Genomic DNA, 21,886 nt, shown 5'->3' with positions numbered 1-21,886 from the left:
GGAGGAGTTTCCCACAGTGCCAAGGCAAGTGGGAATGACTCCTGGTAGGAACAAAAAAAAAGCTTTATGAAAACAACCTGGAAGGGCAGAGCAAATTTATTCCAAGAAGGTTGCAATCCTGAGAACCAACTACCCATAGGCACTGGGTCATGTGGCATAGTCTGTAGTTCTAATGGTTAAGGCCTCTATTAGCAGTGACTCGCTGTAAGACCGCATTGGCTCATGGCCACAAACAAGGAGTATGAGCCCCTACCCCTGTTCCCACTCCCCCATCAAGTCATCCTAGGACTGAGTGTTGAACAGGATAACTCTTCTCAAACAGAAGCCTGACCTCTAAGGAAGGCCACAGGAAATGCCTCAATGAGCTTCTTCAGGGTTGGCCTTATCAAGGGACCCCAGCCATCTGCTAAAGCAGGTTGCCACTCCTTCTTTGGGCCCTTATGGAGAATGAGGAGGCCAAAGCCCAAGGTGGGCCATGGATTTGTAAAGGCTACATGGGACACTGAGCTTAGGACTTTCCTATGTCCAGATGGAGCAGAGGCCTCACCTAGGCCATGGTCAACCAGGAGATCACAGTCCTATTCCCAGGCACCATCTGTTTCACCAAGCTCCAGAAAAGGTTGTGACCAAACTCACGTTGGCTGGCTTCCTTTGGGAGCAGATTCACAAAAGGGTAGGTAAAGAGTAGAAGGCTGACAGACACTCCCTTGGGGGAAGAAAAGGTGGGGCCACTGTAGCTCCAGGTTTTCTCCTCTTACAGAGGGATAAGATTTCTGGGAAGGAACATCAGGTTGAGGTCTCATCCCCCAGCAGCTGCAGGCTCAGGCCCTGAGTGTCCACTTCCACAAGGTGTACACTGTAGTTCCCAAGGCCCTGGGACCAAAAGAGAAGGTGTTTAGAGGACAGGAGGCTCCAGGCAAGAATCAGGCCACAAACCACATGCTGCAATGTGGTGAGGGGGACTTGCCCTGTAGTCCCTGGTTAGTGGTGGGCTACAGTGAGGGCTCCTGTCCTCTACCACACCCCCAACACCATCAGGTACCTCAGTCTTGGCCAGGACAGCCTCCAGAGTCTCCTTTTGCCGTGGCTCCTTGGTCAACAGATAGAGAAAACCCCCGCCACCTGCCCCTGCCAGGCTCTGGCCATGCACATGGGGAGCCAGGACATCCATCATACGCCGTACAGCCAGGGGCTCACAACCTGGAGCCATGAGCTTCTTTTGCTCCCAGTATGTGGTCAGGCACTGGCCCAGCAGAGGCAGGCTCCCTGAGAAGGGGGCAGAGAGGGGAGCGGCATGCATGAACCAGGATATTCATTCAACACCCATTTGTAGACTGAATGAGGTGCCAATAGGCACTATGTAACCAGTTTCATGATTAAAAACCTAGACCCAGTACTGGTTGAAAACAGGGTTGTTCGAGGACTAAAGTGCATATAGCAGCCGGCATGGTGCCCTGTACAGTATTGAGTCAACTGTAGCCACACACATGGAACCCTGATCAGCTGACTGGAGCTCAGCAATGGGGATGAGCCTCCTCCCCAGGCTGCTGCCTGGTAGGTGGGGCTGGAGGCCTTCCTCCTGATGCATGTGTTATCCTAAGATATGGCCCCTACATAAGTGTAAGACCCTGCAGAGGACAAGAGAGTAGGCTTCTGCCCCCAGGGGCCTCATACATGAAGCCTATGCAAAGCCTGCAAAAGTTCCTGGCCTCAGGCCCACACACCACAAGGTACTCCTAGTGCCCTGAGACCCAGGCAAAAAGCACCTCACCTTGGCGGAAGGCTTCAGCACATTCCTCCGTGTGCCGTACCAGGCTGTGGGCATTCTGCACGACGGCAGGCAGCCGGGCATACCAGCTCCTCAGCACATCCTGCAGATGGGGCAGGAGGGATGCAGTAGGGATCTGGGCCCACCTGAGCCAGCTGCCTGCCTCCTTACCCCTAGGGCCAGGGCTCACCTGCAGCAGATTCCGTGCCAGCCGGGTCTTGCCAGTGTACACCAGGAGCATGTGGTCATTGAGCTTCTGGACAAAGCCCTCAGGCACAGTGATCTCTTCCACCTCCACCTTCAGTGGCAGCTGAGCCCGAGAGCGCCCCACCTTGATGCCAGGCATTAGACCACCCACTTGGTCCTGCCAGCCACCTCCTGCAAGCCCAAGGTCCCATCACTTTTGGAGCCTATCTGGCTCATCTTCTGGCTCCCAGCCTTGCACCCCTGGCAGGGACCAGCATAGGAAGACAGCTAACCCCACTCAGGCTGGGCCAGGTGAGCTATGCAGCTTCTGCCCCCAGACCAGGGAACGGGACCAGCCCAGCACAGGGAAAGGGTTTCACTCTCAAGCCAAGTGGAATTCACAAGACCTGAGTTTTGTTGCAGACCCAGTGTGTAAATGGAATTGGGGTAAACCACATCAAAGGATGAGACCTAACAGTAAACTTCTCCCCTCAAGGAGAGATGACATAGGACTTTCCCTGCAGCCTAACAGGCCTCTGCACCCTGTCTTTTCTAATAAAGGGTACTGATGTTAGAAATCAGCCTTTCAGCACCTCTTGTTAAACTTGAAAGAGCTTGTTCACATCTTGCTTTAGCAATGAAAGGTTTGGATCTCTTTTCCTCTTGCAGCTACATAAAAGTGACACTACCTGAGATAATTCTGGGATAGGCCTTTCGTACCTGGGGAAGGGCCTGCAGGTACAAAATGCCAATGGCAGGAGGCATCTGGAACTTTACAGCCAAAACCTGGTGGTTGGTGTCGGGCCCCAAATGTCAAGAACTTACCAGCACCCTTCTCCTTCAGAGCACTTAGCACAGCTTGTAATTATACATTCATTTGAGTGGTTATTGATTAAGATCTGTCTCCAATAGACTATAGACTTCTGAGGGCAAGGACCCTGTTGTTGCTCATTTTATCCTCAGGGCCCAACACTGAGTGGATACTTAATAACTTGTTGTCAATTGACCAAATTGAAGGCTTTGAATAGTATGCCTCAGAAGGAAAGTGAAAAGGCTGCCCCTTTTGCTAATGACTACGCATTCTGGGGTGTGAATCATGGCAACGAAAGGAGGAGGCTGGGCTACAGAGTGCCTGGAGGAGATACCAAAGTCAGGTGTCTATTGGTCTTTTGCAGCAGCTTCCCTCTTGGCATCATGCAGGTGAGGCCCTGCATCCTGAAGTGCCCAGAGTGCCATATGATCTGGAGTCAGACAAACCTCTAGCTGCTCTCCCTCGTGCATGGATTCCAAGGGACCATGATGGCGTGGAGGAGGAAGGTGTTAGTAACGTTCCATCATGATCCCAGCCATGTACTGGCTCTCTGTGCCCTGCTCCATATGGTAGTGGAGGGCACAAATGACCACAGCCCATGGGACGGGCAAGTTGCCAGAAGGCAAGCTAAAAGTTCTGTCCCCTATCCCAAACCCACCTTTGCCCAGCCCCATACTGAGGGACAGTCCTAGGTGGGGAAAGAATGAGGAACAGCACCTGGCATAATGGGTACCTAACAAGACACATGAAAGGTGCAGCACAGAGTCTAGCACTTAATAGGGGCTCCTAAAGCATCAAGCCCTTATAGGTAGAAACATTTCAAGTTGAAAACCACCAGAAGGGATCAGATTGGTAAGGAAGACGTTCTAACCAATTTAAGGAGTAGTACACTTATGTGGCTGTCTGCAAGTCCAGGGAGCCCCTGGAGGGCCCTAGGAAAATACCCATGACCTCCCTCCTGCCCCAGGGCAATCTTGTACCTGTGGTGAGCACCTGTTCCAGGTGGAGCACTGCATGGATCAGGGCCTCTGTGCCCACGAGCCGGCCCGCGGCCCTCTGCAAGGCAGCCAGGGCTGTGCCTGCCAGGATGCTGCTTGTGCCTGCAGGGTGCAGAGGAAGGTGCCAGCCATGAACCAGCTCTGCCTAGCCCAGTCCTGCCCTACCCACTCCCTCTGCTGGGCAGAGGCCAGGGAGGGGATGCGCTTTGGACAGCGGGGAGACAGGGCCTGCTCACCAAGACCAGAGCCATGGGGCAGCTCAGACCAGGTGTGCAGCTCGAAGCCACCCCCGAAGGTATGCAGCAGCTGCTCTCTCAGCGAAAGCTTGGAGCCGACATGCACAATCCCCGCACAGATGAAGGCTGCCTTCAGCAGAGCCCCTGCAGAAGGACCAGCAAGGAATTTGGTCTCCAACGGCAGAAGCAAATACCATAAGCTACTTCCACGATTGCCCGCCCAACATGAGGCTCACTAGGGGACAAAAGCCCAGCAGTATTGTAGGCCCCATCTCTAGGCCATAAAAGGGCCTCTGGTCTCCCAGCAGAGGCAGATGTGCCCAGACCTACCTCCCGGGCCAGTATGCACCTAGGCAGGATGACTTCAGGGCTCCTCCACCAGACTGGCTCACCCTCAGGCCAAGCCTCTGTGGCCTGCAGGGCCTTCAAGGTTCTGCCCCCATCCCTCAGCTGGCTATGAGTGCCATCCCCACCTGTAGATGTCACAAGTGCCCTGACCTGGGGCATGAGGCTGGCAGTAATCCTGCAGGTCATCTAGGCTCCAGCACACGATCTTCATGGCCATCTTGTCCTGCCGAGGCCCCACTGCCAGCCACAGCTCAGGCTCTGGGATGCGGCGTGCCCTGGCCCCGATGGGCCTACGGCCATCCACTCGTACAGCCAAACCCAGTACTGCCCCACCAAGCTCATAGGCGAGGGGTGGCGTGTCACTCCAGCCACCTTCGGCAATTCGACAAGACCAAGTTGGTCACAAGAGCTGCCAGCCCAGCTCTGGGGTGGCTGTCCTCACCCCCAGCCCTGACAAGGGGCTCACCAGAGAAATCCACACGAGCCGGGCACTCAGCCACCACCCATTGCCCAGGTGCTGGCAGCTCTACTGGCTCCGTGGAGACAAAGTTCTGGGCTGACATCACAGCCTGGCGGATCAGAATCTGCCCAGCTCCCTCGTAGTGGCGGGCAGCTCGCACAAGCAGGGCTGGCCTGCCAAGAGGGAAGGGAGAGACGGTGACTGGAGCCCCAAGCTGGGGGTGGACTGCCTGGGTCTGGGGACCTGACTGCCCTGGGTAACCCTGGGTAGAACACCCTACCTCTGTGGGTTTCTACCTCCAGAGATGGCCAGGGACTTCTCCAAAGGTTTCAAGATCATTAGCACCCACCTGCTCAGCCACTTGTCCCGCTCCTGGGCAAGCGCCTGCACACCCCCAGCCAGGTTCCCACACTCCAGGTATGAGAAGGGCCGCATCCACTCAGGGTTGGCAGCTGGCCCACTCCGTAAGCCCCCTTGGCCCTCTGCCATGCAGCCCAGGACATCCGCCACACAGGCCAGAGCCCGGGCTGCCACACCAGGGTCTCCTGCAGCAGCTGCAACTGAGACACCAGGTGTCACCTGGTGGGGGAAGGAGCTTGCCCCCAGAGTCCTCCGCCCCCAGAAGACTACTCGGCAATCCCTAAACACTCCAGGTCCCTCACATCTCTTCACCTTTGCCCAAGATGTATCCTTTGCCTATGAATGTTCCTCACTTCTCTGTGTGGAAACTGTCTTCTCATCAGCCCCATCCCAGATGTGCCTCTTCACCCCTCACCCAGATGTCCATAGTTGTTACGAGCTCAGGCTCCAGGATCAAACCACCTGGGTTTAGTCTCAGCCCCACCACCCACCAACTTAAGTGGCTTAGCCATGAGGCTAAGGCTGAGCCCCCCGCCAGTGTGCCTGGACCCCCAGATCCAGCCAGCCACATTCCAGCCCACTGCAAAACACGCAGGGTTTGCTGATGCTCATAGGACCCCAGGGCTCAGCCCTAGGCCTCAGCCTCTCATCAAACCCCCCACTGACAGGGATGAAACTTCCCAGAAAGTTATGAGTACGCTCCACTGTACCTCTCCCCTGCGTTAAAGTCTCATGGCTCCCTAGTACCCTCAGATTAATGACCCAGAGGGCAAGTAGGGCAGGTGACACTGGGACTGGCTTTCCAGCACACTCACCCTGGTCCAGCGTGGCCAGCAGGGGCCTGGGACAGCCCTCTCGGACAGCAGCCCGGATCAGCGGGCGCAGGCTGAGATCCTGCCGGGCCTCCAGCACATGCCTCGCCTTAAGCAGGGCCTGGCGGAAGAACAGGTCCCGGCGGAAGGCCAGTGTGGCAGCCCGGTCCAGGCATGGCTGCAGCTGCTCCCACGACAGACGCCAACAGGCTCGCCAGGCCCGCAGGGCCTTGCCCCCATCCTCCTGGGGATCCAGCATCCACAGCATGTCCTGGGGTCCCAGGGTCCTCGAGGGGTGGAGCACGGGAAAGAGGCGGGCACCAAGAAGGGAACGCTCTGCAGGGGGCGTGTCTGGATCCCACAGATCCCAGGATCTGATGTGGGGAAAAGGCACATTAGGGCAGAAGCAAGGGCAAGCTCTGGTCACCAAGCTCTGACCGCCTATCAGCTGGGAGTTGACTCATTCATGGGGGCAGGACAGATTCCTCTAAGGCAGCCCAAGTGGACAATTCAGAGATGGAGGCCCAGCTGCCTTGCCTCCTTTCCCAGACCAGTGAACAAAATCCCCAATCCTGGGTGGGAATTTGGAGTTGCCCAGGAAGGTGCTGGGGCAAATGAGGCTGCCCAAAACAACCCCAGGCCCAGGGATGGTTGGGGGGCCAGGTGCTGCTCTGGGGCAGGAACAAGGGCAGGGATGAGCCTCAGGGAAGCAGCCACCCTGGCTGCCTCAGCCCACGGAGGCCCAGCGGGACCATCCGCCTTACCGAACACCTGTCTTCTGGAAGAATTCACTCCAGGACATGTTGAGATACGTTCCTATGCCCCGTCTCTGGGGGAAGAGGAGGAGGCAGTCAGGGTTCCCGGGGCCACAGAAGGGGGTTATGGACATGAAGGCCAGAGGGGACAGGAAGGGAGATGGGCACATACACGAGCAAGTTCTGAAACACCGCATCAAGCCCTGGAGGCTCACTGCGCCTGCCCAGTTCAGGAACCCGGAGCGGTATCCTACCTCTAGGCCCAATCCCCCATACCTGGCTCTGCAGTCCAAGGCAGTCAACACCCTCTCTGAACCTGTGTCTGGCCTGCAACATGGGCATAAAAATCCCCACCCAGCCCGCCACACAGAGCAAACAAGGAGGGAGGTCAGGTGGACACCTACCTCCCAGCTGTCCAGACGGCCAAAGACCGTGAAGACTCGGCTGGGAGCGCCATGCAGCCGCACATGATGTCCCTGCAAGACGAGGTCGTGCAGCTCCAAGCCATGCAGTGCCTCACACTGGGCCGCATCGAGGCCACTCACCAAGCAGCCGGTGCCAATGTGAACAGGGCCCTGGGAGAAGAAAAGGCAGGCATCCTAGCATGGCTCTTAGTACCCCCGCCAACACACACAGGCCCCGGCCCCTGTAGCCTGCCCTCCCTCTGGCCCTGCTCTCGGGCCTCACCTGAAGGTGGCAGTGCTGCAGGACACTCCCAGGACCCAGCTGGACAGGGCCCTCCAGCAGGCAGCTGACCACGGAGCTCTCGGCCCCCAGGAGCTGCGGCTCCTGTGAAGCCAGGGAGGAGGTCGTGAGGGGCCAGGGCCCAGGGCTGCCCAACCCTCCGCATCCAAGGAAGGCCCCAGCCCGAATTTCTGCAGCTCCCCGAGCCTGATGACCAGCCAGATCCCTCTGCCCTGGCCCGACCTCACGCCAACTCCCATCCCACCTTGTTCATGCTGCTCCCCCACCGGCACGCTCTGCCCACGTTCTCCTCCAGAGCGAGTCTGCGCTCAGTAACGGAGGTCCCAGCAGCTGACGGCTCTCCCAGAAATCCTCTCCAACCCATCCAACCACCCCCATCCCTGCCACCCCGAGGGCCACCTACGAACTCGCCCTACCCCCTCCTCAGCCCATCACCCCACATGTGCTGTCTCCCCAGGCAGACCCTGCAGAAAGTGTGGAGGGCGTCTTCTCCAGTTTCTCAGTCAGGCAGACCTGGAGGTAGAGTTCTGACTTGGCCACCTATCGGCTGTGACTTCAGGCAAGCCACCTCACCTCTCGCTGAGGCTCCTGAGCCTCCCTCATGTGAACAAAAATAACGATGCCTACACTCCTAGGTGGTCTGTTCCAAGCATGGGCTTTTCTTTCCCTTTCCTGAAGCCCTGCCCCACCTGTCTGCAGGCACCCGGCAGGTGCACCTCCCTCCAGGCAGGTCTTACCTCCACCTGGGAGTGCACTACCTGCGCACTGGGAGCCCCTGGGAACGTGAGGCTATACAGGAACTCACTGGCTGAGCTGGTCATGTAGCTGTAGCTGCCATCAGGGACGTAAGCTGTAAAGATACAAGAACTGACCCCAACCCCATGCTTGTTGCAGCTCTGCCACCAGGCCACCTCCCACCAGAACACATTCTTTTTTTTTAGGAATGCCAATGAGCCCATTGTGCCAGTGGGGAAGTTGAGATCCAGAGGCTCAGCCACTGTCCAAGTCATATGGCATGAAAGTAGAAAGATTGGAACTGGAGCCCAGGAATGAGGCAAAGGAAGAAGAGAAGAGTTATCGGTTCTGGTTTGGGAGAGGGGAATTGTCTGGCGTGCACTAGGCCTGCCTGTTCCTAGGGTCCTCACTCCTGTTGCCCCACCCCAGAGAGCCAAGGGGCAGTACCCACCCATGGTGAGGGGCTGATCGCGAAGCTCCCTCCACAGCTCAGCCCGGGCAGCCTGCAGATAACCTGCGATGTCTGAGTCACCTTGCCCCATCTCCGGGGGATGTCCTGACAGGAAGTCCTCCCTGTTCACATTCTGAGCCATGCAGAGCAGGATGTCGAAAAAGAGAGACAGCTGGGGCAAGGGTAGGAAGCACAGCTATTGGAAAGGTTCCTAGGTGGAGCTGGGGCAGTCCCAGAAACGCTGATCCAGAGAGGGAAAGGGACTGGCCGAAGGCCACACGACCAGGCTGTCAGCATCAGGGCCTCTGTCCAAGGCCAGGGGACCCCTGCCCACACCCCCAGTCACCTGGACAGGCCGGGCTCCAGAGTCGAAGCCCATGTAGGTACAGGCATCCAAGGGTGGGCTCACATGGGTGGCCAGGAGGTGCTCAGCAGTCTCCACAGAGAAGAAGGCAACCCCGGAGACCTGGAGAGGTCAGGGTCAGCTGGGGGGACACTGGGGCCAGGCTTGGGCCTGAGCTGGGAAGGGCACATGCAGACGAGCTAGGCAAGGTTGGCTGCCATACCAGGCAGAGCGCTCTGTCTCTGGGCCACTCCAGCACCCAGGCTCCAGGTGTACTGGGAGTGGCTCCCATTCAGGGATCACTCGACAGGCACGTTCTGGGACCCCCCTCAATTTTCAGGCCTTCCTGAACTAGAGATAGAGAACGAGAAATAGTTCCCTATCTTCCCCAAGTCCAGTCCCAAACCCTGACCCAATAGTCTTATCCTTGTCTTTCGGTCTAGAAGGATCCCCCAAGTCAGATTCCAGAAATTACTCACATTCCAGTTCTAGCCTTTCTGGTTCAAGACAAGACCCTGAATTCCAAGGCCACACCTTCCTCAGATTCTAGCTCTACTTGCTCCCCCGAATGCCAGTTCTAGACCTTACTCAGATTCTGGTTCTAGCCTGCCCCCAGAATCTTCTGGAAGGAGCAGATCTCTGCCCTGAGCAGGAAGGCAAATATTCCCTTCCTCTTCCCATAAGGTCTCCAAAGCCCCCGGCGTGGGTCTGGTAGCTGTACCAGTGGCACTCGCCCATCCGGCCTGGCACACAGTTGTATCTCTGCCTCCGTGCCCTGGTAGTAAATATCCAAAACAAAGCCCTATGTGGGAGGGAGAAAACAGAGTTAGGGAAAGGAGCAAAAGAGGATCAGCAAGGAGGGCATGGTAAGGTGTGCTCCAAATGAAAACGTAGGACAGAAATCTGACAAGTATTAGCGTGCTCCCAGGGACACGAGCGCCAGAGACTCCCACCCCCAACGGTAGAGGGCAGGTTTTGAATGTCTTCACGGACCCAAGAACAGAACCGTTCACATGGCCAGTGGACAATTCTTGTTTAGCAAAATACTGAGAGAGCCCAAGGGCTGTTTGGAGGGGAACTCCTCCAAACCAAGACCATGCCAGGAAGTCCAGGAGGACAGGCTCCCCCAAGCATAGGACTAGGAGGCCAACCCTGATGGTCCTGCTGCCCACAGCGCTGCCCCAGGGACACTACCTGGGAGTCGGTGAGGTAAACACCATGGTTCTGGGCATAGGCCATGCTCCCTGGAAGGGCAATCACTCTGGCTCCCCGGAAGTTGTCCCAGCTGATCCCTGTGATTGAGGCAGTGAGGCGGTTCCCTGAGGGCTCCAACCCAAGGCAAGGGGGTTGAGCTCAGGGCAAGTGGCATCCAGACACCTCTAAAGGGAATATGGTTTTCAAAGCCAAATGGAGATTCATTTGGGAGAAGGACAATACCTCCCCTCCCAAAATTCTTCCACAGAGCCCGGCAGGGCCGAAGGGGCAGGGCTAGGGGTCTCCATTCGATAGCCAGGCAGACAGAAGCCCAGTTGCGGAAGGGAAGCCCTGCCTCTGGGTCTGGGCTTCAGGCTCCACACCCTACAGCTTCCCTTCTGAGCAGGGCAGCAGGCCAGGCCCGGAGATCAAGGAAGACAGGTGTCTGCCTGGGGCTGGGGTAGGCAGTCCCAAGCCTTCTCAGGCTCACCTGGGTCCAGAGGAACAGACAGCAGCATGTCGGTGCTGCAAACCCATACACCTGGCGGGGAGCCCGGGCCCAGCTGTGGAGGAGAGAGAGAATGCCGCTGGTGGCCTGGCCCAGCCCTCCCTCTGCTCCCACACAACCCCGTCTTGACTTGTTGTGTGCGCTCCAGTGGCCATCCTGTCCAGAACTCTGGCTGCTGAGATAATGGGGCCTCGCCTGCCCTGTGGTGCCAAGGCTGGTCCTTCTCTCTACTCTGAGGGCCACACCTTCCCACCAACATGGCCAAGATCAACTTCCTGAAGCTCTAACTCCAGGTACCTCCAAAGCTGTTCTTCCTGGTGCCTCCTGTCTGCACCAACACAGACTACATAGCTGGTGGTGCAGTGGGAAAGGTGTGGTTCTCTCTGCCATGAGGCCCCATGGTCACCGCCAGCCTTACCCGATGACTCATGATGTCCAGCAAGCAGTCCAGGTTGCAGACGACAGCCTCCACTGGTGCCTGGGGGTTCTCTACAGGGAGGCAGGTGAAGGCCCTGCCACAGTCATCCAAAGGGAAATCCCGGCCCTAGGGAGGGAGCAGGGACAGGAGAAAGAACCCTTGGGTTAGAGAGCCTGGGGACAGCTGTGCAAAGGCAGGAAGCCATCAAGCTAGACTTTTTATTTTTTTTTTAAGATTTTATTTATTTATTCATGATAGACACACAGAGAGAGAGAGAGGCAGAGACACAGGCAGAGGGAGAAGCAGGCTCCATGCTAGGAGTCCGATGTGGGACTCGATCCCGGTTCTCCAGGATCCCGCCCTGGGCCAAAGGCAGGCGCCAAACCGCTGAGCCACCCAGGAATCCCAAGCTAGACTTTTTAAATGTGTTTTCTTGGAGTGCCTGGCTGGCTCAGTCAGTGGAGCATTCGACTGGATCCTGGGATTTTGTGTGTGTGTGGAGTTCAAGCCCCACTTTGGGTATAGAGATTACTTAAAATCTTAAAATAAAATAAAGTGTGGGATCCCTGGGTGGCGCAGCGGTTTGGCACCTGCCTTTGGCCCAGGGCACGATCCTGGAGACCCGGGATCGAATCCCACGTTGGGCTCCCGGTGCATGGAGCCTGCTTCTCCCTCTGCCTGTGTCTCTGCCTCTCTCTCTCTCTCTGTGTGTGTGACTATCATAAAAAAATAATAATAAAATAATAATAAAATGTGTTTTCTCTTATAATGTTTTCGACTATGTGATTATGGTGAAAAATTAGAAAATGCAGATCTGCAAGAAGAAAATTCCTCAGAGATAAAAGCCATTGCCTTCATTTTGAGCTATATCCTTGCAGGTTTTCCTTTAACTTTTTAATGAGATTATGAGAAGATGGAGACAAAATAACTTAATACACACACACACACACACTCACACAAGTAAAACTAAGGGAAAAGATTGGGAATTAAATCAATTTCAATATCCTAGCTGTGGTTATACTATAGTTCTCAAAAATATCATCACTGGGGGAATCTGGGCAAAGTTTGCAAAGGCTTCTTTCCATATTATTTCTTGCATGTCATGGATCTATCCTCATCTTAACCAAAATTCCAATGAAAAGGGCATCTGGTTGGCTCAGTTGGTAGAGCATGGGACTCTTGATCTCGAGGTTGTAAGTTACAGCCCCCTGTTGGGTATACAGATTACTTTTTTTTTTTTTTTTTTTTAATCTAAACAAGGGGTACCTGAGTAGCTCAGTTGGTTAAGTGGTTCAGTGACTGACTCTTGATTTTGGCTCAGGTCATGATCTCAGGATCATGAAATCGAGCCCCCATCAGGCTCCACGCTTAGCAGAGAATCTGCTTAAGATTCTCTCCCTCTGCCCTTTCCCTAGATCATGTGTGTGTGTATGTGCATTCTCTTTCTCTCTAAAATAAATAAATAAATCTTAGAGACACCTGGGTGGCTCAGTGCACAATATCCCACTGCTCCCTTGGGGTATATTCAGTAAACTTCTATCTCCTTTGTTCTACCTCAAGTGAATTCTTTCACCGTCTGCACCTCCAGCTTCCACTCGATCAGGTCACCCCACATTTGGGGGCCCCAGTCAGATCAGGAGACACCATAATATGTAGTCCTAGTTAAGGACTTCCTGTTCTGAATCACTGATCTTAAAGGGACAGACAGTATTTTGGGCTAGGGGGCCATATATAGTCTCTGTTATACTCAACTTGGTAATTGCAGGTCAAAACCAGCCTTAGGGAATATGTAAAATAACAGGTTTTGCCTTGTTCCAATATAAGTTTCTTTACAAAACATACAGCCGGGGCACCTGAGTGGCTCAGTGGTTGAGCATCTGCCTGTGGCTCAGATTGTGACTCCAGGATCCTGGGATTGAGTCCCGCATCAGACTTCCCATAGAGAGCCTGCTTCTCCCTCTGCCTATGTCTCTGCCTCTTTGTGTGTCTCTCAGGAACAAATAAATAAAATCTTTAAATAAATAAGAAATAAATAAATAAGAAATAGATAGATAGATAGACAGACAAACAGACAGACGCCTGGGTGGCTCAGTGATTGAGCATCTGCCTTTGGCCCAGGGCATGATCCTGGGGTCCTGGAATCGAGTCCTGCATCTGGTTCCCTGCATGGAGCCTGCTTCTCCCTCTGCCTGTGTCTCTGCCTCTCTCTGTGTCTCTCATGAATAAATAAATGGAATCTTTAAAAAAATAAAATAAAAATCTAAACAAACAAAAAGAATGGCTGAAGAAAGTTTAGCAAAAAGTTTCCAATTAAAAAGCTGAGATCAATGTATATAACTTGTGTGGCTGGCTTTTCCCACTAAACAGTGAAAACAGGGATCCCTGGGTGGCGCAGCGGTTTGGCGCCTGCCTTTGGCCCAGGGCGCGATCCTGGAGACCCGGGATCAAATCCCACATGGGGCTCCCGGTGCATGGAGCCTGCTTCTCCCTCTGCCTGTGTCTCTGCCTCTCTCTCTTTCTCTCCGTGTGACTATCATGAATAAATAAATTTAAAAAGAAAAAAAAAAAAAAAATAAATAAATTTAAAAAGAAAAAAATTTTTAAAAAAATAGATAAATAAATAAATAAACAAACAGTGAAAACATTCCCTGAATGTTCAGAGTGAGCCAGGCCAGGCCCCGTTTAAGCATTTACCGTGGATCGTCTCCGCACTTCCCCATGAAGTAGAAACTGTTGCCAACCTCATTTTACAGATGATGAAACTAATACCTAGAAAGAAAGGATCAAGTGACTTGTCCAATGTCACAGAGCTGTTAAGTCTCTTTCCAGGTCAATGCATAGAGTTAGTTGGACTTTTTTTTTTTTTTAGGATTTTATTTATTTATTCATGATAGACATAGAGAAAGAGAGGCAGAGACACAGGCAGAGGGAGAAGCAGGCTCCATGGAGGGAACCCAACACAGGACTCAATCCCGGGGCTCCAGGATTGCGCCCTGGGCCAAAGGCAGGCACCAAACCGCTAAGCCACCCAGGGATCCGAGTTAGCTGGACTTTTAAATCACTGTCTACACTCCGCCAGGGGGATGCGCTGCATATATACAGCCTGCTCCCTATTTCTAGACCCTTGGATCGATTCTGATTCTGATTCTTCTGGAGTTGCACAATGAGCATCTTGCACAAACACGAAGATAGAAGACCTATCTAACCCCAAGGATCAATGGTTTCAGCCTTCTGCATGGCCCCTGAAGACATACATGGCCCTCTACTAACCATGTGCAGGATAAGGATCCGGGCGGAGTGCAGGACATCAGATGTCACCACCTGTCAAAAGTGGAAGAGCCCTGTTGACAGAATCCTGGGCAGATGGCACCCAAGGACATTGTCCTCTTGTCCAGGGAGAGACCCCAACACAAATCCACTCAGGTACCAAAGGAAGAAAAGACAAGGTCAGGACCAATGGCCACAGGCAGGCAAGGGGCAGCCCTGCCCCCTCCTCAATAAAAGAGCCTACTGGCCCTCCACCTGGGACACTCCTCTGTCCCTGTTTTTTAGGGGAAGCTATAGGCAAGAATGTGAGGCTAGCTGGGTGACTCACGGTAAGTCAGCTCCATGGCAACCACACAGTGCTGTCCTTCCCTGCCAGTGCCACATCCATCACCAGAGCGTGTCCATTCCTGTGACCACCCAGGGTGCCATGAGGACAAGGTGACTGAGCGAAGGGGCTGTGTGTTGGGGGGACCTGGCCCACTGGGAACACTGACCCCTGTGCCCCACACAAAGGGCACATATTCTAGTTCCAGCAAACAGTTGCCATGGGGGAAGGAGAGGCCAGGATAGTAAGACGGAAATTTTCAAGAGAAGCCAGAAAGCCTAATTCTGAGGTACTGGCTCTGATGTTCTAAAAGCACTAGAAAGTCCAGCCCTGACTTCTACCCCACCTGATGAGTCTGTCCAATCTATGGGTACAGAAATTGGTACCAAAAGCTGAACTGGCCAGGTGATGGAGCCCAAAGAGCTGGTGACCCTGGAAACAATCTGTCTTGAGCCCCCATCCCTGTTTGGACCAGGACCTGTGGCAGAGGATAACACGTCATGAGCACTCACGGTGAAGCCTGCCCGGGCACTCAGGTGTTCGGCAGCCACCAGCAGGGCATTGAGGGTGGCTCCTCCGCTGCCCACACGCGTCTCAGGGTCCTCCACAGCCAGTAACAGTGTCCTGGCCGGGATCTGCTCCCGCTTCTGTCGCACTTCCAGCTCTGTGGTCAGAACACAAGCTGGGACTGGCCCCCAACCTCCCCACCCTGTTCCAAAGCATCTAGAGCAAATCTACTGATAGTCATTACTTTCTCTTCTTTGACTTAGGAGCTTCTTTTTAATTGAGTTATAATTGGCATGTAACGTTATATTACTTTCCACTGCACAACATAATGATTCAGTATTTGTGAAAAAATATAGAATGCTTCACAAATGTGCATGTCATCCTTGCAGAGAAGCCATGCTAACTTCTCTGTGTGGTTCCAATTTCAGCATATGTGCTGCCAAAGTAAACACTTAGTTAGCTTTTCTTGGAGTAGCTCATTAGATCTTCACCCAACTCTATGAGGTAAGTACAACCAGTCCCATTTAACAGATGAAAAAACTGAGTCTTAATGAAATGACATGATGTGTATTGAGGTCACATGGCTAGAAAGAAGCAGAATCTGGGCTTGAACCTAGGTCTTCCTGGCTCATGGGCTGTAAGGGTACAGATCAGTATCTGATGGGGATTCTACATCAGAGGCAAAGTGGGAAGGGAGGGTCCCCTACCTCTCTGGAAGACGTGGACACTATCCTTGTACTGGCATGTCAGGATGATGACCGTCCAATCGACCCCCTTCGGCTGCTCCATTCTGTTCAAAGTAGAGGGGCTCCCTGAAGCAGAGATATAAGTGTGTGTGAACTTTTAAAAACAATTACCTTACCCTAAAATTGATTCTTTCTGGTACACAGTTCTGTGAATTTAACACAAGTATAGGGGCACCTGGGTGGCTCAGTTAAGCATCCAACTCTTGATTTCAGCTCAGGTCATGATCTTTCTCTCTCTCTCTTTCCCTCTGCCTCTCTCCCTCCCCCTCTAAAAAAAAAAAAAAACCAACCCCCTCACATGTATAGATTCTTGTGGGCACCACTACTTTCTTTTTTTTTTTTTTTTTAAGATTTTATGTATTTATTCATGAGAGACAGAGAGAGAAAGGCAGAGACATAGGCAGAGAGAGAATCAGGCTCCCTGTGGGGAGCCTGATGCGGGACTTGATCCCAGAACCTTGGGATCATGACCTGAATCAAAGGCAGACACTCAACCACTGAGCCACCCAGGTTTCCTGGATACCACTACTTTCCATACCAAAACAAAACAAAACAAAAACTTCCTGCATGCTATCCCTTTGGCACACCCCCCTCCATCCCTCACCCCTGACAACCACCCTGCTCTCCATAGCTCCAGTTGGACGATAATGTTTTAAGACTGGCTTTTTCACTCAACATAATGCCTTTGAGATTCACCCAAGTTGACTGCACACATTAGTAGTACTTTCTCTTTATTGGCCAAGCAGCATCCCACTGCGTGGACTGGTATCCATGGCCTGTGTGTCCATCCAGCCATCAAAGGACATCTGGGCTATTTCCAGGTTTGGGGAATCATGAATAGAGCTGCTTCGAACAACTGTGTGCAGGTTTAGTGCGAACATAAGCCTTCACATCTGCCGGTGTATATCCAGGGTGTCCCTCATCCTTCAGTTATTGCCTGTGAGCTAGGGGGAGGAGAGGGACGGAGGTTCTAACCTCCCAGGCTCCTGAGGCCAAGGGCAATTCCTTGGAGAAGGGAGCAGCTGGTGGAGGGGTGTCAACAGCGCCCACTACAGGGACCTCAGAAGGGATCTCCCCTCCCAGAAGCTCCAAGCCAGAAGGGGGCTGCAACCCACGGGACAGACATCTTCTTCCAGGGCACTCTGAGCAAGTGAGGGGAAAGTGGGCCTAAGCTATGGCTTTCCCCTCTCCCATCCCCTTCAACATTTCTCTCCTACCAGATGAGAAATCAAATGTGACTCCAGAGACCCCCTAAGACCATCTGCGGACAAGTCCTCAAAGGTACGCTGGCATCTACCTCTGGCAGGGGTCCAGCTGCTGTCCTCCAAAGCAGCCCAACCCCACCTCTTCTCTCTGATTTCCAAAGCTCAGCATGGGGAGTGAGGATGGGGTGCCCAGAGTGTGTGTCCAGTAGTCAACCCACGCTCCCACTAGGAGCCAACAGAAGCAACGTCCTTTTATACCACACTCTGCTGCCATTAAGCCTATGGTTAGAGCTGACAGATACAACCATTTAGCAACACCCACACTCCCACCAGCTTTCGGGGAGAGCCTCTACCACTAACAAAAATTGCTCTGCTTCCTGCTAAGCCCAGGAGGGAAATCCAGAGGGAAAATTCTGAGCTGGAGACCTTGGCCAGCCACCTGAGGAAAATGGCATTCTCTAGGATGTCCATCTGGCCTTTCCAGTAAAGGGGCTTCAAGGAATTCCAGCTTGGCCACAAACTCACTGTGTGATCTCCAGCACCCCTAACCTTCTCAGGCCTCCCATGGCAGAGTATAACTGACAAATGCCCCCAGCCTGTTCACGTGGAGGCCACACTTCCCACCAACTGTTCCCAACCAATCAATGACTCCATGCATTAGGGACATGAACACAGACCCATTCTTGCAAGATGAGGATCCTCTGACAGGCAACCTTGAATCCTGGGGTCCCCACCAACCCAAAAGAAATGTCTCAGAACTGCAAGGCAGTCAGAGATCTTCCTACCCTACCTCCTTCCTTCACTCCTTCCCTCCCTCCCTCTCTTCCTCCCTTCCTTTCTTCTGGTGCTTCTTCAGAGGCAGCAGCCTGACAGCTCTCCCTGTCTCCTCTAGCTCCCTCCCCTTTTTCCCCTTTCCCCAATAAATCTCTTGCAAGTCTAGTCCTATCTTGGTCTCTGCCTCTCCAAGGACCTGAACCAAAGCGCGGAGTATAATATCAGATTGTCTCTTGCCACCTTCAAAGGAAAAAAATCATTGTAAGAACCTCTAACTTCATGTCAGCAAAGTACTACCTTTATCCTCAAAGGTTAAGAAACCGAGGCACAGAGAGATTAAGTAACTTGCCCAAGGTCTCACAGCCAGCAGGTAGCACAGCCAAATTTGAACCAGACATTTTTTTCTCCAGAGTCCATTCTCTTAACCACTATCTACTTTGTGGGCACAAGGAAACAGTAAAAGGAGTAAATACATGTACAGTGCTCAGTGTGTATTAGCTATTATGATAAAAGCCTAAACAAATACAAGGTGATAATGAAATGAAGACAATGTTAATGATAAAAGCCACTGGGACTGAGCTCACCACTCTGTCCATAGTTAAAACACTATGATTTTTCATCCTCACAACACCCCCGCAGGATAAGTATTATTGTCTCCACTTTACAGAGGCTAATGGATGCTGCAGCCAGGAGACTGGGACCTGGGTCACTCCGATTTTCATACAGGTAACGGTGGTAATATTTGGTCCCAAGCAAAGATGCTGAAAGAGAGTAAGGAAGAAATGCTGCAAGGAGGGTCCAATGACCCTGAAAATCTAAGCCTCATCTTAGTCTCAGCATAGTGACTGGGAGACATGGACAGGTGACAGATCTTGGCCAGAGGGCAGGCCAATCTGGACTTGCACCCTCCCAGAGACTTAGGGCAGAAGAGCAGTGGGCTGAGATCAGCCCTTGGGGCTCTGTTCCCATAACTGACTCTCCCTGTGTAATTCTGAGCAGGTTACCTCACCCTTGCAAGCCAAAGATACCAACCTCCTAGACTGCTGCTGGTATTAAATAAAACGTAAAAGATGTGGATCACAGTGGGGGCTCAATGAGTGGTAGCTCTCTCCAGCAGGGAAAGGGAACAGGAGAGTTCAACTTGACCCTGAAGTCCATTGGAGTGAAGGCTCTGAACATTCTTCAGGCCAAAAGTGCCCCTGAAGATGAAAAAGTCAGGGAAGGTCTAGGGAAATCAAGCCAGGACCAAGGAGCATGCCTTGCTAGATCAACCAAAAGGGTATTTTATGACAACACAGAAAGTGGAAGGACACTGGTGGCTGAAGCTCAGGAAGGGCTTTTTACAGGGACCAACGCCAAAGACACCACAGAATCGCTCACAGGACTCCTTCAATAGCCCTAGGAATTGGATCTTATCACACTCATGAATGACACAGATAAGGTAACAAACTGAAGGAGATTAGTCTGCTCAAAGTCATATACAGCTGGTACAGGCGGGCCAAATGTGTTCAACACCAAGGTTCACGTTCTTCACCGTCCTCTTGGAACAAGACACCTCTCCTGCAGTCTATGCCCTCTGTCACGCCTGACGTTCACAGAAAACTTTGAAAAGAATACAGACCTCGGGATCTCCGGGTGGCTCAGCAGTTTAGCACCTGCCTTCAGCCCAGGGCGTGATCCTGGAGTCCCGGGATCCAGTCCCACATCAGGCTCCCTGCGTGGAGCCTGCTTCTCCCTCTGCCTGGGTCTCTGCCTCTCTCTCTGCATCTGTCTGTGTCTCTCATGGATAAATAAATAAAATTTAAAAAGAGAGAGAGAGAGAGAGAATACAGACCTCTATTCCAATATTCTGTCCACTTTCAAGAACGCTTCATCTACGGAGGCCAAGTTTAACATGCTGGGCCAATGTTCCGCACTCGAAGACTGGATAGGGAAGGGGAGCCAGGGACAGAATAAAATAATAAAACCTCTTCATAAATACTTTTTGAAGAGAGGTAGGGCGGGGATTTTGCATTTTAGAGCTTTAAAGGTAAAAACAAACAAACAAGAAAGAACGGGCTCATGAAGGGATCTGATTTGCCTTCTGGAAAATAGACGTTGACTCGGAGTAAAATCACTTAGTAACTTATACAGAAGTCCTATAATCGAGATTCGTGCGTAACTGATGAGCCCAGAATGGGGTAAACTGAGGCAAGAGACGTGGCCTCAAAGCAAAGTCAGCAGCGCCTGGGGTGAGGGGCCCCCGGGGCTCGTACCCTCCGCCCAGGCGCCCCCGGGTGCCCCGGCGCTGGCCGGTCCCAGACCTGCACCCACCGAGGCAGGCCCTCCCGACGCCCCTACAGCCAGGAGACCCCGGGGGCGCCGGCGAGTTCACGAACACTCGTCCCGAAGCGGGAACCCGGAGGCCACTGGACCAGCTCGGTCCTGCGGGTCTGAGAGCCAGGGCCGAAGAACAGTGGGGGGCGCTGGGGCGTGCGGAGCGGGGGCCGCCGGGCACACTTACCAGCCTCCGCCGGGCGTTGGGCGCTGCGGGCTCTTTAACGCGGGGCTGCTCGTCCCTTCGCGGCGCACCCTGGGAAATGTAGTTTCACCCCTCCGCCCGTCCCGGCTCGTTCTCCCCCAAAACACTGACTCCGAGCTCTTTATTGCCCTTTATTGCCGGGGTACCCAGATCTGGTGAGGGCCGCGCTTTCCTAAAGGGCGTGCGCGTTCAGATCGAGAAGGGAGGTGAGGCGAGAAGGCGGCTCCGCTGCTCAGCAAAACTACAATTCCCAGAGGAACGAATGCGTCTTAAAGACACAGCCTCGGTTTCAGGCGCTTGAGGTTCCAAGTTTAAGGGTCTGTTTGGTCCCCCAGCCCGGACCAGGGGCAGCTGCTTTTCTCGGAGGAAACTAAAATCCTTTGAGGGGTAAAATAAATAATAACAGCTGTTGCCGGATCATAAGCGGCTCCTACCGGATTGGCGTTTGGCTGGTGCTTTTCGCGGGTTTTATCAGTCGGGCGCTTCCGGAAGAAACTTTCCAGCTCTGCAGTCGGAAGGGCATCTGCGGAGCTTTTGGAAAAGTTGTGCCTTGTCTGTACCGAAAAGTTGGAAACACCTTTTCTCTAGGGTACATCCATGCCATGGAATACTATGCAGCAATTAGAAAGAAGGAAGTAAAACTGTGTTACAGTAGGGAGCAGCGTTAGGGGGGGAGGCAAGTTGTAGAGGAAGCAGGTCCTGTCAAAAATAATGTGTATGGACACAGTTTCCGTAACAGGAGGGAGATTGCTAGGGATGGGCCAGGAGAACTTGAGTTTCATCGCTATTGTTTGGATTTTTCTTGCAACAGTATGCCTTCCAAATCTACCGTCTCGTCTGGGTAGGGAGCCTGAGGCCTTGGCATCAATCTCAAAGGAGATGAGGGACCCTGCTCCAACTCTACGTAACCTTAGCCAGTCACTTGGCTACTCTGTCTCCTTGTCACCATCTGTAACACAGGTTAATAATAGTATCAAATGCCTGAGATGGTTGTGAGGATAAGCTCCATTCTTGACTGGTAGTAAATGCTCAAAAGATATTAACCATTAATAGGATTATTTTTATTCTTCTTCTCGCTTTGCTTCATTAAAGCAGGGTCTTTGGTTTGCCCATGATTGTATCCTCAGTCCCCAAAACAGTGCCTAGAACATTGTAAGTGGTTAAAACGATTTGTCAAATGAATGCATAACCAACGATTCCCTACTCAGTCCCCACTACCCTGCCTCCTCCCCTAAATCTCTCTCCTTCCCTTGGTCTTCTCCCCCTGACGTTGTTCCCCCCTCTTCACTTGGCCCCACTTCAGTGCCTGTCCTTTTTCTGTGAACCTAGGAAGCCTCCAGGGAAGTGATAAGCTGTCTCCCACTGCTGCTGTTCTCAGCAATGCAGATCCCCGCTCTGCAGTGGAGTGGAAGGCAGGGATGCCTACAACGACGGCTTTGGCAGGGGCTCAAGG

General features: G+C 53.0%; 1 protein-coding gene and 1 non-coding gene across 10 annotated transcripts; both read right to left on the bottom strand.

Annotated features, from left to right (window-relative positions):
- Positions 1-78: 78 nt before the first annotated feature.
- On the bottom strand, positions 79-20,642 carry FCSK (fucose kinase). Of its 9 annotated transcripts, XM_038538362.1 has the most exons (24): positions 18,945-19,111; positions 18,497-18,673; positions 15,895-15,999; positions 14,359-14,409; positions 11,089-11,214; positions 10,653-10,725; positions 10,163-10,260; positions 9,690-9,770; positions 8,972-9,091; positions 8,626-8,797; positions 8,177-8,289; positions 7,422-7,523; positions 7,139-7,309; positions 6,744-6,808; positions 5,983-6,353; positions 5,157-5,367; positions 4,814-4,980; positions 4,498-4,719; positions 4,000-4,143; positions 3,746-3,865; positions 1,959-2,146; positions 1,772-1,871; positions 1,043-1,266; positions 473-873 (listed from the first exon to the last, which is right to left on the bottom strand). In XM_038538362.1, the coding sequence occupies exons 4-24, from the start codon at positions 14,359-14,361 to the stop codon at positions 787-789; spliced, it is 2,958 nt and encodes a 985-aa protein (XP_038394290.1). In that variant the 5' UTR covers positions 14,362-14,409; positions 15,895-15,999; positions 18,497-18,673; positions 18,945-19,111; the 3' UTR covers positions 473-786. The 9 variants fall into 9 exon arrangements, with proteins under 9 accessions (XP_038394285.1, XP_038394290.1, XP_038394291.1 ...); XM_038538357.1 differs by lacking the exons at positions 18,497-18,673; positions 18,945-19,111 and adding an exon at positions 15,193-15,344 and having other exon boundaries at positions 79-873; XM_038538363.1 differs by lacking the exons at positions 18,497-18,673; positions 18,945-19,111 and adding an exon at positions 20,416-20,642.
- Positions 15,534-15,639, bottom strand: LOC119872113. The gene has a single exon (XR_005360296.1). It is a non-coding gene; the product is annotated as a U6 spliceosomal RNA (small nuclear RNA).
- Positions 20,643-21,886: the final 1,244 nt, after the last annotated feature.

Source organism: Canis lupus, chromosome 5 (assembly GCF_011100685.1).
Source record: "Canis lupus familiaris isolate Mischka breed German Shepherd chromosome 5, alternate assembly UU_Cfam_GSD_1.0, whole genome shotgun sequence".
NCBI lineage: Eukaryota > Metazoa > Chordata > Mammalia > Carnivora > Canidae > Canis > Canis lupus.
Note: the sequence above shows the minus strand (reverse complement) of the source record. Positions and strands in the feature narration are given on the sequence as shown.

Bases quoted from the DNA above. Each gene is read 5' to 3' on its own strand.
- FCSK (XM_038538357.1), bottom strand. From the start codon at position 15,976: ATGGAGCAGCCGAAGGGGGTCGATTGGACGGTCATCATCCTGACATGC. The intron at 14,410-15,192 runs GTGAGTGCTCAT...CACTTTTGACAG, and splicing joins GTGCCCGGGCAGGCTTCACC to GTGGTGACATCTGATGTCCT. The intron at 10,726-11,088 runs GTAAGGCTGGCG...TCTCCTCCACAG, and splicing joins TGGACATCATGAGTCATCGG to CTGGGCCCGGGCTCCCCGCC.